The sequence below is a fragment of the Rhinopithecus bieti genome, unplaced genomic scaffold, assembly GCF_001698545.2.
Source record: "Rhinopithecus bieti isolate Rb0 unplaced genomic scaffold, ASM169854v2 scaffold_78508, whole genome shotgun sequence".
Classification (NCBI taxonomy): domain Eukaryota; kingdom Metazoa; phylum Chordata; class Mammalia; order Primates; family Cercopithecidae; genus Rhinopithecus; species Rhinopithecus bieti.
Window position 1 is genome coordinate 533,946 of NW_016829854.1, and position 18,179 is coordinate 552,124.

An 18,179-nucleotide genomic window follows, 5' to 3' on the forward strand; every position below is an offset into this window, starting at 1 on the left:
ACACATATTATTTGAGCTCCTACTAGGACCCCAGCTAGGGCTGGGGATTGAATGGGGAATAAGATAGACATGGTTCCTGCTCTCAAGGAACTCAAGCCTAATGGGAGAAGACAGCTGTAATCAGTTAAACAGAAATAACTATATTCTAAATTATGGATTGTGATAAATAAAAGAAAAAATAGAGTGATGGGATATAAAATCATGGCAGTGGTTTGCTATCTGCCGAGCCATAAAATGAAATCCCTACCTATTGTCATACACAAAGTGGACTCCAGATGGTTTAAAAAACCACGGGTAAGAGAAAAAATGGTAAAAATTAATGGGAATAATGCAGGAGAAAATCTTTTAGGGTCAGAGAACATTTCTTAAAATGTAAAAGGAGTGAGAAACTGTCTCTACTAAAAAAAAAAAAAATTAAAAACTAGTCAGGTGTGGTAGTATGTGCCTATAGTCCTAGCTACTTGGGAGAGTGAGGCAGGAGGATCACATGAGCCCAGGAGGTTGAGGCTGCAGTAAGCCATGATCTCCAGCCTGGTGATCAGGGCTCACTGCAACCTCCAGCTTCTGGGATCGAGTGATCCTCCCACCTCAGCCAAGTAGCTGGGATAACAGGCACACACCACCATGTCTGGCTAATAGTATAATATTTTTTGTAGAGATGGGGATGTTACTATGTTGCACAGGTTGGTCTCGAACTCTTGGGCTCAAGTGATCCTCCCACCTCGGCCTCCCAAAGCACTGGGATTACAGGTGTGAATTACCGCGCCTAACCTGGGAGGCTTCTTTAAAGAGTGTGGTCAGAAAAGGCCTCTTTCAGGAGGTAACATTTGTGCTAAAACCTGGATGGAGGCTGACGAAAAGCTGGGGAAAGGTGTTCCAGTAGAAGGAGCAGCCAGAAGGACGGGGAGGCCATTCCCCAGAATCTCTTGCCTCTGAACAACAGCATATAAGTCTTAAGGGACAGGCCATGCAACTACCCATTCAACACTTATTGAGCACCTACTGTGTGCCAGGCACAGTGCTTGATGACACCGCCCTCAAGCGGCTCATGGTCTGCTAGAGAAGACAAATTCATAGCAGTCACTTAAAATTCATAGGGAAAGTTGTTCAATGAGCCTGCACCTTTGGAGTCAGTGATGACTTGAAAGAGGCACTGAGTTGGAGCTTAATAAATGCATTAAATAAATAAATGCATCAGGGAAGGCTCTCTCTTTAAAAAAAAATTTTTTTTATTTCCATAGGTTTTGGGGAACAGGTGGTACTTGGTTACATGAGTAAGTTCTTTAGTGGTGATTTGTGAGATTTTGGTGCACCCATCACCCAAACAGTATACACTCAACCAAATCTGTAGTCTTTTATTCCTCACCTCCCGGGGAAGGCTCTCTTGAAGAAGAGATGGTTAAGCTGAGGATGGTGGGAGCTGACCAGGTAAAAGTGAAGAGGAGAAGGCATTGCAGACAAAGGGAATCACATGTGCAAAGGTTTAACGGTGATAAAGACATGAAACATTTAGAAATGAAAGGAGCTACAGTCAGGGAGGGGAGGGAGTGGAGACAGATGAGGCCAGGGAGGGGCAGTTCATGCACGGCTTTGAGGGCACAGTGAGGAGTTGGGACTCCTTCACAAGGGCAATGGGGAGCTATGGAAGGATTCTGAGTAGGGGAGAGTTGAGGCCAGATTTGCACTTAGAAAGATCCCTCTTGAGGACTGCAGGGATTGCTGAGGGATAGGGGAAGCAGGAAGCCCAGGGAGGTCACTGCAGCTGTCCCGTGAGAGCTGATAGAAATGCGTTCCAGCAGATCAGCTGAAGAGACGTTCTGCGGGGAGAGCCAGCAGGCCTTGGTAATGGAGTAGGATTAGGCTGGAAGGGGGGCGGGGAGTGGCCAGGGTTCAGGTACCCAGGTGGCAGAAGTATGTAGGGTTGAGCTGATGAGTGTGATGTTTGGGGTGTGTTGAGTTTGAGGTGCTTGGGGGCCATCCAGGAGACAGCGCCCAGCAGGCAGCTTGATGAGCAGGCTTGGGGTTCAGAGGAAGACCCGGAGCCACCTTGCTGAGGCCATGGAAGGGGAAAGTGGGACATGAAGAAGTAGGTTCAGAAGTGAGTGCTGGGAGCCCCGGCAGAGGAGGGGACAGGATGGAGGCTGAGAAGCAAAGGCCTGGGAGGAGTTGCGGGGCAGGCAGCAGAGATTCTGGAAGCCAAGTGAGAGTTTCAAGGAGGAGGGAGGGCCTACGAGATGCAGACCCACCCAGACCCATCCAGGAGCCAAAGAAGATGAAGACAGTGACATATGCTTGGATTTGGCAACTTAGAGGCATTATCAAGAGGGACAGAAGCCAGACTGGTCATTGGGGGCTGGGAGGCTGAGAGGGAGGGAGTTGGTGTGAGGAGACTCTCCAGGTGCTTCCCACTGTGGAAGGAGGGGGAGGCCACAGGAGAGGCTGGAGGTGACTTTGGTGTTTTGGGGGGGCGGGGGTGTGTGGGTGTGTGGGTGTGTGGTTGGTTGCTTATTGCTCAGGGAAGACAGCCCAGAATTGAAATGATGGCAACTGTCTCTCCACAATGCCAGAAGGTCCTCCAGGGGGAGCTTTCTAAATGCAAATCTGGTCTTTTTTGTTTTTTCTCTTCTCTATAGATGAGCTCTCACTATGTTGCCCAGGCTGGTCTCGAACTCTTGGGCTCAAGTGATCCTCCTGCCTTGACCTCCCAAAGTGGTAGGATTACAGTTGAGGCACAGCTTCTGGCCATAAATCTGGTTTTGACCCTCCCCTACCAAAGCTCCCCATTACCCTTGTCAAAGAGTTCCAACTCTTCCTCATGGCCGCAAAGCCATGCATGAACTGCCCTTCCCGGGCCTCATCTGCCTCCACTCCCTCTCCTCCCCCAGTTTAGTAGTTTTTGTCTCTAAATGCTTCATGTCTTTATCACCATTAGACCTTTGCACATGCGGTTCCCTTTGCCTGCAACACCTTCTCCTCTTCACCTTTACCTGGCAAGCTCCCACCATCCTCAGCTTAACCATCTCTTTCTCAAGAAAGGAGCCAGTTTGGAAGAAGTTAATGATGACTGGGGAAAGGGAGGACATTCCTGCAGGAGGTCCCTGAGAAGGGCTGGTGTTGGGAGCACCAAAAAGGTTCCTGAGCTGCAGATGTTGGTGGGTTTGGGGGTGGGAGGCTGAGGGAATTCCCACGAGTGCATTGGTGGAGTGGGAGAAGAGGTCCTCTGAGAGGGAAGGGTGGTGCAGGTTGTGGCAGCCTTGACTGATTGTTATAAGAGAGTGTCCGAGGGTCCCTTATATGTAGAGAAGATTACCCTCAGCCCTAGAGGCCAGCGAGTGGCCCAGGGTCACACAGCTATCGGTCAGTCCCGGTACTGGGGCCACTTGTATCCAGAACCTGCCCAGTGCTGAGTGTCTCTAGTCCCCTTTCCCCTTACCCTGAAGAGTGCTGAGTCCTGCTGCGCCTGGTAGCCCTGCTTGGCTATGTGCTTCCAGGGGATGCAAAAGAGGGTCTTGTCCACATCCTCCCAGCGTAACCCCATGTAGCATCCACTCTCAATCTGCGCCACCCCAGTCCCAGAGGCGCAGGGGACCTCTGGCTCTGCCATGGGTCACCTGCCATTGGGGACCTTTCCTTCCTTCTGGCCATCAGGGATGCAGTGCTCAGGGGGCCAGGTCTTGGGCTCGCAGTGCTGGATCCATGTGGGCTTGGGGACTACGGGCCACCTGGATGATGCTTGGAGGCTATGAAAGTGAAAGTCTGGGTGGGCAGGTTTCACTTTCTCTTTTGTCCCCTCTCCTGGGAGACCCTTTCCTTTTGCCCCTCCCCATAGCAGCCTAGCCTGGAGGGTGTTGATCCTCTTTTATGGGGTGGCAGGAGGCGCTGTGGGTCACAAGACCCACCCAAGTTGGGTGGCCTGGGCTCTGCAGGTCCCAGGAGGCAGGCCCCCACTAGCTTCCAGAGACACAGCTTTGCCCCACCCTGCAACTGTCACCTGCTCTTCCCAGCCCACCTGCAAGCTTGTCAGTCTCTTTCCAGGACCTGGACTGTCGAGGTTGGAAAGGCATAGGGCTTCTCAAACTAACTCCTGCCAGAACTGGGAGGCAGCAACTTGTTTCAAATGCACACTCATGACCTCCATCCCAGACCTGCAGAATCAGACTTTCTGGGCAGGAAGCCCAGGAAACCCACATTGTAACGAGTTCCCCCATGAGGTTCTGATGCAGGTGGTCCGGGGGTCACACTTATTTTCGTAAATATTAGGAGTTCCCACTGACTGATTGCTTATCACAGTGCTGGGCCTGGCTAAACACTTTCCTGCAGTGTCTCAATTGGTTCTCACAACAGCTTATGAGGTTGGTATAATGCCCTGTTTTAATGTTAAGACTGAGCTCAGAGAGGTTAAAGCCCTCTAACAAGGTCACAGAACTAGTGGGTAGTGCAGCCAGGAGCCAAAATGTGTCTCTCTGCTCCCTAGAGCCCGGGAGCCTAAGCAGTGCCCCACACTGCCTGCTGACAGCTACAGCTGCACTTTGTGGATTCTTGATGGGGGTCTCTGACCCCCTAAAAGTGAATGTAAATTTCATGTCTATGCATTTTTTTCTGGGGTTTGCATCTTTCATTAAATTGTCAAAGGAGATGTGGGATATGAAAGAGATCAAGTTGCTTAGATTGCTCCATTCTTTGCTGTATTCATGTAACTGAGGCTCTGAGACAGAACGCCCCCCACTCCCTGCACCTTTGCACAGCAGTGGGCACAGAGCTGGGCACCTTGCCAGCATTGACCAGAGACTGGAAGCATTGTTCCTGATGTGTACCTGCTAGGAGGGTTTTCTTTGTGCTCCTCCTTTCCTCCAGCCCCATATTCCAGTAGCCACCTGGCTCTTGAAGCATCTGGAAGGATTGATCTGGAACATCAGATCAGTCCTATAGATGATGGGGGCCATGGAGGCTTCTCTTTTTTTTTCCAAACAGGGTCTCGCTCTGTCGCCCAGGCTGGAGTGCAGTGGTGCGATCTTGGCTCACTGCAGCCTCCGCCTCCATGGAAACTTTTAAATAGGGGAAGACACTATCAGAGGTAGAAGGTGTTTTAAATGGGGCATCTGGTTGCCATTTAAACTAACCAGCCTGGAGGGCTCCCTGCACTCTGGTAAGTCCTGCCACTTTGCTCTTCACATTAACTGTGAAGGGAAAGACCCTAACTCATGACAGTAGGCAGTTAGGAAGTAACTCCTTCTGCTTTTGGAGGCTACTGGCAAGGAGGTTACGAACTCATGGCCTTTCCCAGGTTCTGCCTGCCTGGAATGCTTCCCCCGGATAACCGAATGGTCCACTCCCTCACCACCCGGCGTATTTTTTACCTGGTATCTTCCCGACCGGAATGTCAGCTACATGAAAGCGGAGGTTTTGCTAATTGCTGTATACTGAGGGCCAAACACAATGGCTGGCACATTTGTTGAATGAATGAGAAGTAGGAAGTTGGGGTGGCAGCTGAAGGTTATTTTGTCCATCCCCCAACTCCAGTGCTGGAATCGGTGCCTCCCCGACAGCCCTGAGCACAGTGATTTGTGCATATTAAGAATCCCATACACGTGGCTATTGGGTTATAGCTATTTTCAATCCCTCTCAACTTTGGGTATAGTTTTGGAAATATCAGCTGCAGTGACTTCTACTCATCCTCAGAGCCAGCTACTGCTTTGATGGGCAGCCCTGGCCTTTAAAATCTTGGCAGGAAGGGTTATTCCCACTGGCTGGGGGTGGAGCCTCCTTGTCAGGAACCTCCCAAACCAGAGGAACTACTTCCTAACTACCTGCCATCATGGGACTCAGACTGACTAAGCTAGCGTCCAGCTTCCCCTGCTCTGGCTGTGTGTGCTCGGGCAAGCTGCCTGATCTCTCTGAGCCTCTGTTTCCTCCTTGAGAATTAAGTAAACTCATGCAGTAAAAGGTCAGGATGAGGGAGGCGCTACCTTACCTTCCTAGCCAGTATTTGTGCACAGGGATGGGAAGGGAGTCGGGGAGGGGAGGGGCCACTCAGGGTGGAGGAGAGGGATTCAAAAGGTGGCAGGGGGTTCCGAGAGGAGGAGGAACTCGGGCCTTGTCAGGCGGGACACGGTGGCTTTGGGAGAGATGTATGTGCGGTGGGAGAGGGGAAGTGTTAGAGAAGGAGGTGCGGTCCCAGGAGGCAACTCCGCAGACTGCAGTTGCGGGAGGGTGGTGGGCTCCTCAGGCCCCCAGGGGATGCAGGCTCCCTCGCAACCCCTTTCCTGCAGGCTGCTGGCCCCTGGCAGAGTCCCGCTGGTGCTGCCCCGCCTTTGTTGAATGACTGGGAGGCACTCGGACAAGCAGCTTCTTCTGTGTCTCTTTAATACCCTCCAGGCCCGTCCAACCCGCCACTCCCCCTCCCTCCCCTCCCGCCGCCTTTAAGGGTGGGCCCCCTCCCCCAGCCCAAGGACTAAGGCACCAGGTGGCTGCAGCCGGCCGGCCTGGACACAGAGACGCACAGGTTGGGGACGCTGACTGCAGACGCGGACGAGCAGGGCGGGCGAGGGAGGCAGGGTTCAGGCCGCCGCGGGGTTCCCCCAGCCTCTGGGCCCATCCTGGGGGGCGGGGAAGGCGCCGACAGCCCCCGAAGGCAGCCAGTCGGGAGGAAGTGGGGAGCCACGGCGGGACTGCATCCTCACTTGCCGCCCTTGCGGGACAGACACCGAGGGAGGCACGAGAAAGTCTGCTTGACGCGCGCCAGTAGCGGCAGCGGCCGGTGGGCTTCCCGGGGCGTGCGCGGCACCAGGCGCTGCAGGGTTCCCTCCGAAGCTGCGGAGTGCGGCCCGGTGGAGGAGGCCGAGGTCGCAGAGCCCTGCCGGCAGCGCTTGCACAGCGGCAGCAGAGCGCGCAACTCCTCCTCGTCGCGGAAGGGGCTCTCGCCGAAGCGCTCCTCCAGTTGCCGGCGAAGCTGGGGTGGGCGGGTGAGGTGGGCGGGGTCAAGGCCGGCCGCGGGACGGGGTCAAGGCAGCCGGCCTCGCCCCCACCCTCCCGACCTTCGCCCTTATCCGAGCGTCCCACACCTCGCTGAGCCCCTCCCTTCCTGAGCGTCTTCTTTGCCTCCCGTCTCCCGGGTTTCCATCCCGTCACTGAGTTCCTCTTCCCTTCTAGGAGGCCCTTCCCTCTCCCTGACCCCTCTTCCGCCTTTGACACTCCCGCTTCCAGATCTGCTAAAGTGACCCCAGGCGCCCAGCCGGGATCACTCCTCCGGCTTTGCACCTGTGCTCACAACCCCATTCCCACAGGTTTCTTCCTTGCCCTACTCTTTCCCAACGCCGTCCTGCAGATAAGCCTCTGGGTACCGCCCTCAACCTGCTGAGAGCCCTTCCCCTCTCATCCTTTGTTTCCAGGGAAGCTTAGTTCATGACATTTCTACGTGGCATCTGCCCAAGAGGTATAAGAGGGAAACTGCTGTGGTCTCATCAAGGACACAGAGGTGGAGTAGGACATGGACAATTCTCCCCGATGGGGTCAAACACTCAAATCCTTCAGGTTCCAGCCAGGTAGGGCAGGCAGTGGGGAGTGCTGGAAGACCTGGTCAAATGGGAGGGCCTGCACTGATCTAAAGGCATTCAATTTCTAAATTGAAAAAGAAAACACCTGGCTGTCTGACAAAATACACCTAGGAGCTGGATTAGCTCAAAGACCATGAGTTTGAGACCCTAGAAAAATCCGGGTCTGAGGCACAGGCTAAATTTGTTCCAATCAGTAATCAGTTTGAGTGGGAAGAAGGATCTCCCACCCCTGGCCCAACCCAGCCCTTGACCCCATCCATCCCTACCTTCTGGGAACTGCCCCAGCCAAACTCTTCAAGCTGCTGCCTAAAGCCTGGGTTGGGGTTGGCGATGGGCCGGGTGGCCTTGATGGCTTCAAGCACGTCCCGCCAGCCTAGCCCCGTCACAGTCATCACATACGCCGTCACAATCGTGGTGCTGCGAGAGATGCCTGCAAAGCTGGGATCCCGGACAACCCCTCAGGCTTCAAGTAAGATCCAGTGTCCTCCATGCCCCCCACGCACCCCACCCTGCTTCAGCTCTCCCACCCTTGCCTCCTGAGCTCCAACCATAAGGGACCTGTCAGGACTTGCCATCCCACCTCCAGGCCTTTGCCATGCTGTTCCCTCTGCCTAGAGCATCCCCTGGGTTCTCCCACATCAAAGGCCTGAGTGAAACACCATTCATTCAGTCAACGAATATGTCCTGAGCATCTGTTCTTTTTCAGGCACTGGGGATGTAGCGGGTATAAAACAGACATGGTCTTTGCTGTCCTGGAGCTTACAGTATGGCTGGGGGGACAGACATTGATCAGAGAATCAATTCCAGGTGGTGATAATAGCTTTGAGGATGAGTCTGGGGGCTAGGAGATCCACATAGGAAGAGATATTAATCTATAGGTGGAGTGGGGTTAGGGAAGGGGTTCCCAAGGAATAGACATCAACGAAGTTTGAAAAATCGGTAAGGGTTACTCAGGAACCTTGTGGGCAGTGTGTACAAAGACCATGAGGCATAAGCCTTGTAGATTTGGAAGATGGGGACGAGGTTAGTACAGCTGGAAGGGGGAAGGAGGGAGAGGGTGGGAGATGAGACTTGGAAAATCGGCCTCGTTGCTGGGCCTTCAGCAGAGCCAGCCTGAGCCTGGATAGGATGGGCGCTCAGTGAGAAGTTAAGGAATGAATGACATCAACTGAGCGAGGGGCACCTGGGAAGACCCAGAATTCCTGTCTCCCAGCTTGGGGTTCCCCACTGCCCTGCACCACCACCTCCAAGGCCTGGAGGGGAGGAGAGAGGCCCAGAACTACTGGAGGGTGAACTACTTGCATGACTTCACTATTCCTCCCAACAGTCCCGTCAGGTCAGCTTTCTTTCTTTTCCCCATTTTACAGATGAGGACATTGAGTCTCAGAGAGAAACAGCTACTTGGCTATGGCCACACACTACTTGGCTATGGCCACACAGCTCATAAGGAATAGAGCCCTGGGTTGGCCTCTCTCCAATGAATGGTGGGCCCTCAGGCACTGTGACAGGCTGGAGAAGATCCTTCACAGGTCCAACCTTCCCACAGGATGAGTGTGTGTTCAACAGAGGGCACAGCCACTTCCTTCCTCCCCCACCTTACCCCCCAACCTTGACTCACCAGTGCACAAGGCAGTTCCCCCCATTAAGGCGGCAGCAGTGGATGAAGTTGATACATTCTTTGAAGTGCTTTTTGCTAGAGGAGAAAGCAATAGGGTAGGGAGCACTGCGGAGCAGATCTCTCAGGAGTTGTTCCACCCCCACCCCAATTCCAGGATAGCAAGGGACACAGAGCACTGAGTTCCCCAGGTCAGCCAGCACATGCAGTGAATAGGGGCCAGTACTTAGCATGAGCTGGAGGTGTGTGTGTGTGAAGCAAGAATGGTGGCATTTCAGTCAGTGAGAGAGGCCGGTTAGGGCCAATCTCACCATCTAGGCCTGTGGACCCTGTTTTCATGATGGGTTTATTGTGGCCTTTCAAAGAAATAGGTGGGAGGAAATACAAGGGTCCCACTCCTCTGGGGCCTGCAATCAGAGCACCTGGGCACAATGATGGGCAGCAGCGGGCTGGGAGCAAGATTCCCAAGGGGCAGGACTGTCTGCCTGGCTCCATCCCAAGCGGGAACGCATGACTGCTGATGTTACAAACAAAAATCCCATTTTCTGAGCTCGATTATACTTCAGGCCCTATCCTAGATCCTTGACCTCTGTCATCTGATCTTTGAAAGCCTCCTTGACTCTGATCATGCACTCTGGATTTACAGGTGAGGCTCAGAGAGGGGAAGTGATTTGTTCAAGGTCACACAGCAAGTAAATGGCAAAGCCTGGCTGGAACCCAGATGTCTTAACCCCAAGGCCAGGAACAGGCTGAACGTGACCCTTTCAAATCAGCCGGTGTAGCTGGTCCCAAGGTACAGAGTGTCTTTTTCCTATTTCATACTGATGAGACTGAGGCTCGGGGAGGTCGAGAGTCTTGGCCAAGGGCATATCACAAGGGCATGATTGAGACAGAGTCAAACCTGGAACTGGTTGAGTTGACCACCTGTGATAACTTTCTGGCCTGAGTACTTTGTCCTCCTTCAAACCCCTCTCCCTTGCCCACCACAGGAGGTGGCTGTCTGTCCATCTGTGGGTCCATCCAGGGGAACTTACATGGGTACCTCAGGGGTATCAGCCACCGGGATGCGAAGGTAGGTGATATCCTACAAGTACAAAATACACTCAGGCAGGGGACCTTGCTTGCAACCCTCCCTGAAGCTGGTCTGAGCTGCCCAGGCAGGGCATGACCCCAGCCCAGTTCCTGCCCCTCTCTGGCCCACTGTGGTTCTCTCTGTCCAAAGAAAGTAGTTGTCATCTCTGAGGCCTCCCAGCTGTGACCACTTGTGATTCCTGAACCTTCTAAGCAGATGGTGTCTCCTAACCCCATCAGCGACTTGGGCATGAGGTCTCCTATCCCTCCCAACAGGGACCCAGGAACCTTTATCGAATCACCAGGAAAGGGCTACTTAAAGGATTTGGGACTCCACTCCAAATGCAAATTACAAAATCACATCGTAAAAAAGGTAAAGCAGATTTGATTATCTTGAAGAGAAACAAAAATAATGAAAACAAGTATACATTTCATGAATCCTGATTATAAAATGACGTGCTAATTGTGAGAATAATCAAGGAATAAATTGTCAGGATTTTTTTCCAACAAACTTGCTGTGATGTCCTTTGTTTCCTGATTAGCCATACAATATCATGAAGATTATTTTTGCCCGCCTCCTGAGGACCTCCTTGCTTTTCTCAAGAAACTGTCTTAACATTTTGATGTTCAAATGGCTCTTTTCAGGGGCCAGGCCCACCACTGGCAGTAACTTAGGGACCACCAGCCAGGTTCTCATTTGTCCATGGCTTTGTGTGAGATTCCAGCCCTTCTCTCACTCACATTTCCCAAGGTCATGACATCCTGCATCTTTGGCAAAGTTTGCAATTTCACTTTGCAACACATTTGGCCTTGGGTTTGTGTGGTACTATCAAACCCTGCCTGGTAAATTCGCTGATGGAGCGGGAGGGAGGAGAGATGCTTGGGAGAAGAAGGAAGGGCCGTAGGAGCAGAGACTCGTTGTATAGACTGTCATTTCATTAGTAAATACACTCATGACTTGACAACCTTCCCCATGCAATCTAGTGACTGTTTACTCCAAATACTCCCAAATGAGGCTGCCCTAGGAGGCAAAATAAGACTCCGATGGCCTGGAAATTTCTTCTCTGAATGACATTGAAAATCATAGATTATTGGAGGTTGCTGTTAGAGAATATCAAATCTGACATATGGGAAAACTGAGGCCTAGAGAAGGGAAGGACCTTGGCCAAGGTCGCACAACAAGTCTATGGCAGAACCGGGTCTTCGTTTCAGATCTCCAGGACCTGTTCCCACCTATGGTTCTTTCTCTCCAGTGGATGATACAGACTCTAATAGATAAGGGGGAAGAGGCTCTGTTCATGGGATAAGAATATGGTTAACTTTGTTATAGCATCAGTTGTGATTTTTTGGGCACCTAGTTATGTGGTTCCCAACCACTCAGTGAAGTGGGTACTGTTATAAAGTTCCCATTTTACAGATCAGACAACTGAGGCTCAGAGGGGGCAAAGTCCTGTCTGCAAGGTCATAAAACAAATAAACGGTGAAGATGTTCCTGACATAAGCACGTGTAGTCTGGATTTATTACTTTCCTCTGCTGGGTCCTAACACCCTCATGCCCCTTTCCCAGGACTTGATAATACCAGCACCAACCGCTCTAGAGGGGACCACACTTTACAGTGTGCAAAGCACCTTCACCATCTTGCAGTCCCTGTGCATCCTCACAATAGCCCCCTGGGGGCAGACAGAGCTGAGGGATCGAAGCCCTAGAGAGGTGAAGTCACAGTCCAAGTTTGCATAGCAAGACACAGAGCCCAGAGTCATCTGTTTGGATTCATCCATCCAGTTGGGCCATGGGAAGCCCATATGGGGGCCACTTTAAGGTTCAGTGTGAGACTTCTGGTGCTAGATGGCCTGTGTTCATACCCCAACTCCTCAGCTTCCTGGATATGTGACCTTAGGTGAGTTAATTGACCTCTCGGGGCGGCAGCTGCCAAATAGGGATGATAATGTAAAATGGCCCAGTGGTGGAGACCGAATGAGTTAGCATGAGTCAAGAAGGAAGCATAGCACTTAGCACATAGTAGATATTTGATAAACGGGTCTGCACCCTCCCACCCTGCATAGCCCTGGGATGGGGGTAAGAAGTACCTGCAGCAGAGGCTGGGGTGATTCATGGATAGAGATGATGTGTGTGATCTTATTCCGGCCCAGCTGATCCAGGTCTTTGGCATCTGAAAGAAACAGGATGCTTGAGCCAATCTGGCTGGCGTGACTTATTTGTCCCTGATGGCCAAGTGCGGAGGGAGCTCACTGCCTGCCCAGCTCTCCCCCTCACCCCACCACTCCACTTTGGCCCACCCTCTGCCGGCTCCCTGATCCTCTTGCTTCTGAAGTACATGCAAATAACAGTCCAGCATCTCCCCATCCTTGCTCATGCTGTTCTTTCCCTCCAAAATACCCTTCCCAGGCATATTCTTTGACCCAGCAATTCCACTTCTAGGAATCTTGTCTATGGAAGCGCTTGCTCACACAGAAAGCCGTGTGTGGAGGATGATGTTCTCTGCAGTCCTGCTTATATCACAAATAGTTTAAACATGGGAACAACCTAGTGTTCATTAAAAAGGGACTGTATGATTAATGGCGTAGGCATACTTTGGCACAGCGTGCAGCCATTAAAAAGAGTTATATATGTTGATGTGCAATGATGCCCACAATGTATTTTTAAGGATACAGAATAAGCTTCCACTTTTATTTTAAATATTATGCCTTTATCTACAAAGATATATGAACAAGGGATGTAACCGACAGTGGCCCTCTCTAGGGACTGCATACCCAGCATATGCAGATCTTTTATATTCAGAATAAATAACACATGTCCCCTCTGTCTCCACTTCCTCATTCGATGAGCATTTACCGAGTGCTAATCATTTGTATACTTTGGCTGGGCACTGGAGGTCTGGGGCCAGCTTCGTAGCTCCTGCCCTTATGGGGCCTGCACACTTAAAGGGGATTCAGACCTTACTTGGCCAAATACTCACAGAAATCAATGTGGCATGAGCAGCTGAGGGAGCTCCCAGGAAGGAAGGGACCAGGATTTACGAGGGTAAAGCACCTGAGCCCCTCCCTCTCTGAAGCTTTCTCTGACTCTGCAGAGGGAAATGATTTTCCCACCTTGGGTCACCCAAGCCCTGGACCAGTCTGACCCTTAGTATGTTTTCTTTTTCTTTTTTTTTTTTTGAGACAGAGTCTCGCTCTGTCGCCTAGGCTGGAGTGCAGTGGCACAATCTCGGCTCACTGCAACCCCCACCTCCTGGGTTCAAACGATTCTCCTGCCTCAGCCTCCTGAGTAGCTAGGATTACAGGTGCCCACCACCGTGCCGGGCTGATTTTTGTGTTTTTAGTAGAGATGGGGTTTCACCATGTTGGCCAAGCTGGTCTCAAACTCCTGACCTCAGGTGGTCTGCCTGCCTCCGCCTCCCAAAGTGCTGGGATTAAGGGTGCGAGCCACTGTGCCTGGCCCCCTTAGCATGTTTTCTACCAAGCCTGTTTTCTACCCAAGGTCTATGTTCAGCTGTGCCTGCCAGCCACCAGCCTGGAAGCCACTGAGGAACAACGTATCTATACATGGGTGTCCCCTCCTCCTGACTGAAGATTGCAGAAGGAATGGATGAGAGAGTGGGGAATGTAAAGCTTGCCAGTTCACCCCCGCCAACTTCCAGCTCCAGGCTGCCCCCCTGCTTCAGGGATCTGGGGTGTGACGGGATTGGTGCTCATGACCCTGCTCACAAGAGGGCCCAGCCTGTCTCCAGAGACCTCTCCTCTGACAAGGAGGAAGTTAAGAGGGGAAGAGTTCCCAGCTTCCCCGCTGGAAGCAGCACCCCTAAACAGACTTCAACCCAGAACCTCAGGGTCAGAAGAGCCCTCAGCGGCTGGTAGACCTTTTGTGCTGAGGAGGAGGCTGAGGCTTAGTGGGAGTGTAGACTTGCTTAGGTCCACAGCCCAGGCCTGGAGCCCTTTGCTCTGTTCCTTTGGTCTTGTGGTAGAACACTGGGTAAGGCTGAATGGTGGGTAGGGATGTCAATGTCAGGCCCCTATGCTCTCTCCATGTCCCTTCGAGCCTGGGGACATTCGCCTGCACATGCACCCCTTGTCCTTCCTCAGCTTTTTCCCCCTCCCAGCCTGCCGCCGCTTCCCTACCCGCAACCCCATTCCTGAGATACATGGGCCAGGGCATGAATGGTGGACACAGGCCTGAGACAGGCAGAGTCCATGGCCTCGGGACAGAGTGGGCAGTGCTCACCAATGAAGTTTCCGAGGTAGAGTCCAGGAAGTACCTAGAGGAAGGACGGGCAGGGGTCAGTGGGGCAGAGGCTGCACCCCCTTCTACCCCCAGGGCAGCTGGGGGGCCCACAGCCCCTCACTGTCCTATGAAGGGTATGAACCTCAGGGCTCAGGGAGCACTCTCTTCCCTTTTGTGGGCCCTAGGTCCTCTGTGACAGGGGTCTGGGGCTCTGGGGAGGGTAGGCGAGGAGGCCAGTTAACCAACCGAGGGAACCAAGGGAGGCCAGCTTGGGTATAAGAGGGGAGAGGAGGAAGGCAGGTCTTAGGAGGAGAGGAGAGAGGTGGACTTGCAGGGTGCCGGGATGGAAATTTTGGGGCTGGGGAGGCAGAAAGGCAGGGACATGCACAGCCGGGACAGGATGGAGAAACAGTCCCGGAGAGAGCAGGGGAGTCAGCGACAAGGCAGAGGGACACATGCAGACGGAGAGCCGGACTCACTGGGAGACAGCCTGGGAGTGACAGCCAAAACAAGACACAGCGAGAGACACAGTCTAGGAGAGAGGGCGGACACAGCGGGGACAGAGACGCAGGGTCAGAGAAGGAGAGACCCGACAGCCGCGGTCTCGAGTCACAGGAACACGGAGATGCTGCCGCACAGAGACCGGCGAGACCAGAAGGTCAGAGGCGGGCGGACGGAGCTGGTCAGCGCCGGGCCGCGGCGGCCGGGGCGGGGCCGGGGAGGCTGCGCGGGGCCCGCCCCTACCTTGGTCATGCCATTGCCCATGATCCCAGGGGCGGCAGTCCGGGCGCACCCCAGCTCGTCGCCCGGAAAGCGATCGGTCACAGCTGCCCTGANGGCGGACACAGCGGGGACAGAGACGCAGGGTCAGAGAAGGAGAGACCCGACAGCCGCGGTCTCGAGTCACAGGAACACGGAGATGCTGCCGCACAGAGACCGGCGAGACCAGAAGGTCAGAGGCGGGCGGACGGAGCTGGTCAGCGCCGGGCCGCGGCGGCCGGGGCGGGGGCCGGGGAGGCTGCGCGGGGCCCGCCCCCTACCTTGGTCATGCCATTGCCCATGATCCCAGGGGCGGCAGTCCGGGCGCACCCCCAGCTCGTCGCCCGGAAAGCGATCCGGTCACAGCTGCCCTGACGTCCCAGGCCCGGCGCCTGCAGCCTGGCGGGGAACCGGGGGCCTGGCGTCCGCGGCCCTGCCCAGCCCTGCCCAGCCACCGCCACCGCCCGCCGACCCCCGGCCCGGGAGGGAAATGGTGGTGGAGCCGCCGCTGCCGCCGCCGCCGCCACAGGCTCCTCCTACCCCTTCGGTCATGTGGGGCCCCCCCTCGGGTCGCGGCGGGGGGCCGGACAAAGCCCCAGTGTGCCGGGCCCACGGCCCGAGGGACAACGGCAGTTTGTTGGGGCCGCGTGGGGCCGCCACCTCCGGAGGTGGGGGCGGGGGCGCTACCCCACCCTGGCACCGGCAGGCGCGGGCTGATGGGGGGATGTCGCCTAGAGCCCCCCGGCCGGTCCACAAACTGCTGTCCCCCTTCCGGCTCTGCCTGGACCTCCCTGCGGGCCCCGGGGCAAAGCACCCAACTTCTCCCGCCTCGGCTTCCAGCAGAAATGTGATGGGGCTGGACTTTGATCGCCAACGGCTCTCTACTCTTCAGAGTCTGCTTGGAACGTGATAAGTGGGTAATTCCTTCCGATACATCCCCTCCACCCGTGCAGACACCCTACCAACCAGCCTTTCTCCTTTCCCATCCATTCTCCCACCCTCCTGTTCACTCATTCACCCGTCCATCTTCCCATCCATACATCCATCCTCTCCTTCCTTCCTTCCATCCATTTCGGCCCGTAGGAGGGATGGTGCCATCTAGGTAAGCTCTGCTGGGACCAGGCACAACTGCCATTAGGTGCCCCAAGAAATCACAGGTGAATGTTGGGAGAGGGGTTTCAGGGAGGGTTCCAGTCTAAAGGAGACTACATCAGGATGTATTAATAGCTAGAGGTCAGGGTCCTGGAAGGGGTCTGGAGACCAAGGTTTGAGGCCCTGTTCACCTCTGACCTGCTAGATGACCCTGGGAAAGTCCCCATGAGCCCCAGCTAACCCTATCTGTGTATCTGAGGATGTTGAGGTGAGCCCTTCCGGCTCCCAGGACCAAAGCTGAAGAAAGTAAAATAATCAAGACACTTCCTATAGGACGGAAATAGAAGGAGCTGCACCAGCTTTATTCCTCCAGCCATCACTCCCACCCCTCAATCTATAGTTGTAGGTGACTGGGGATTGTGGATAGAGAGCAGGACAGAGAGAATCCACAGAGCCCTTTGAAATGAAAAAATTGGAGAAAAATAAAACTGTTTCTTTCCTGTTTCTTCCTCCCTCAAGTTCATAGCATACATGGGACTGCCTGTCTCAGCTCTCATAAAAGCCCAGAGTTCTCATAAATACCAAATTATTCAGTAAATACTTACTGAGCATCTAGTATATGATAGAGACTAGGGACACAGCAGTGGGTAGAGACTGTTCCTACCTTCATTAGCTAACGGTCTAGACCAGCATTGTCCAAATGAACTATAATGCCAGCCACATGTACAGCCACATTTAAAAAGCAGAAACAAGTTAATTGTTGATAATATTTTTATTTAACCCAATATATCCAAAATACCATTTCAACATATAGTCAGTATTTTAAAACTATAAATGAGATATTTTATATCCTTTTTAAATTGTATTAACTATTCAAAATCTGGTGTCTTTTACGTCTCAATTCAGACAAGTCACATTCCAAATGCTTACTAGTCATATGCAGTTAGTAGCTACATATTAGACATCTCAGATCTAGGAGGGAAGGCAAACAAAGTAAGCAAAGAGACAAATTATTTACAAATGGTTCCAGTTTTCTATGAAGGAAACAAAGCGGCCATGGAGAACCTCTCTGAATAAGTGGCATTTGAGCTGAGAGGTGATGTATAAGAAGAACTCAGCTGTTTGAAGAGCAGAAAGCCAGGCGCGGTGGCTCTGCCTGTAATCCCAATACATGGGGATGCTGAGGCGCGAGGATCACTTGAGCCCAGGAGTTTGAGACCAGCTTAAGCAACATGCTAAAACCTCACCTCTAAAAGAAATTTGGCTGGGTATGATGGCTCACGTCTGTAATCCCAGAACTTTGGGAGGCCAAGGCAGGAGGACTGTGTGAGCCCAGGAATTTGAGACCAGCCTGGGAAACATAGGGAGACCCTGTTTTTACAAAACAAAACAAAACAAAACAAAACAAAAAAATTAGCCAGGACCTGTAGTCCCAGCTACTCAGGAAGCTGAAGTGGGAGGATCACTTGAGCCCAGGCGGTCGAGACTGCAGTGAGCCATGATCGCACCACTGCACTCCAGAATGGGTGACAGAGCGAGACCTTGTCTCAAAAAATAAAAAATTACACACACAAAAAAAGAAAAAGAGTGGAGAGAGTATTTCCAGCAGAAGGAACAGCATGGGCAAAAGCCCTATGATGGGAATAGCTTGGCCTCTGTAAAAAGCCAGTGGGACTGGAGTAGAGGGAGCTACAGGAGGTGTTAAGAGGACCGTTGGGGGCCAGAGCATGCAGAACCACATATAGCCGTGATTGGGAGTTAAAGTTTTTATCTTCTTTTTTTTTTTTTTTTTTTTTTTTTTTTTTGGGGGGGGGTCTGCCCCTTACCCCCCGGGGGGGGGGGGGGGTGG

The 18,179-nt window shown here is 53.1% G+C and overlaps 2 protein-coding genes across 13 annotated transcripts in view; one reads left to right on the forward strand and one right to left on the reverse strand.

Annotated features, from left to right (window-relative positions):
- Positions 1-6,336: 6,336 nt before the first annotated feature.
- DUSP15 (dual specificity phosphatase 15) lies at positions 6,337-15,944 on the reverse strand. Of its 7 annotated transcripts, none has more exons than XM_017865021.1 (8): positions 15,569-15,709; positions 15,224-15,272; positions 14,480-14,513; positions 12,328-12,410; positions 10,203-10,252; positions 9,172-9,246; positions 7,820-7,970; positions 6,337-6,949 (listed from the first exon to the last, which is right to left on the reverse strand). In XM_017865021.1, the coding sequence occupies exons 2-8, from the start codon at positions 15,242-15,244 to the stop codon at positions 6,677-6,679; spliced, it is 687 nt and encodes a 228-aa protein (XP_017720510.1). In that variant the 5' UTR covers positions 15,245-15,272; positions 15,569-15,709; the 3' UTR covers positions 6,337-6,676. The 7 variants fall into 7 exon arrangements, with proteins under 7 accessions (XP_017720510.1, XP_017720507.1, XP_017720508.1 ...); XM_017865018.1 differs by having other exon boundaries at positions 7,820-7,991; positions 15,569-15,707; XM_017865019.1 differs by lacking the exon at positions 15,224-15,272 and having other exon boundaries at positions 7,820-7,991; positions 15,520-15,944.
- A 120-nt stretch (positions 15,945-16,064) lies between these two features.
- Positions 16,065-18,179, forward strand: part of TTLL9 (tubulin tyrosine ligase like 9) — a 79,297-nt gene continuing 77,182 nt past the window's right edge. For 4 of the 6 annotated variants that reach the window (XM_017865011.1, XM_017865014.1, XM_017865015.1 and 1 more), the window contains exon 1: positions 16,067-16,155. The gene's annotated coding sequence lies outside the window, so the exon portion shown is untranslated. Of the gene's footprint in view, positions 16,156-18,179 lie in introns of all 6 variants that reach the window. The other 2 variants (XM_017865012.1, XM_017865013.1) reach the window with 2 other exon arrangements.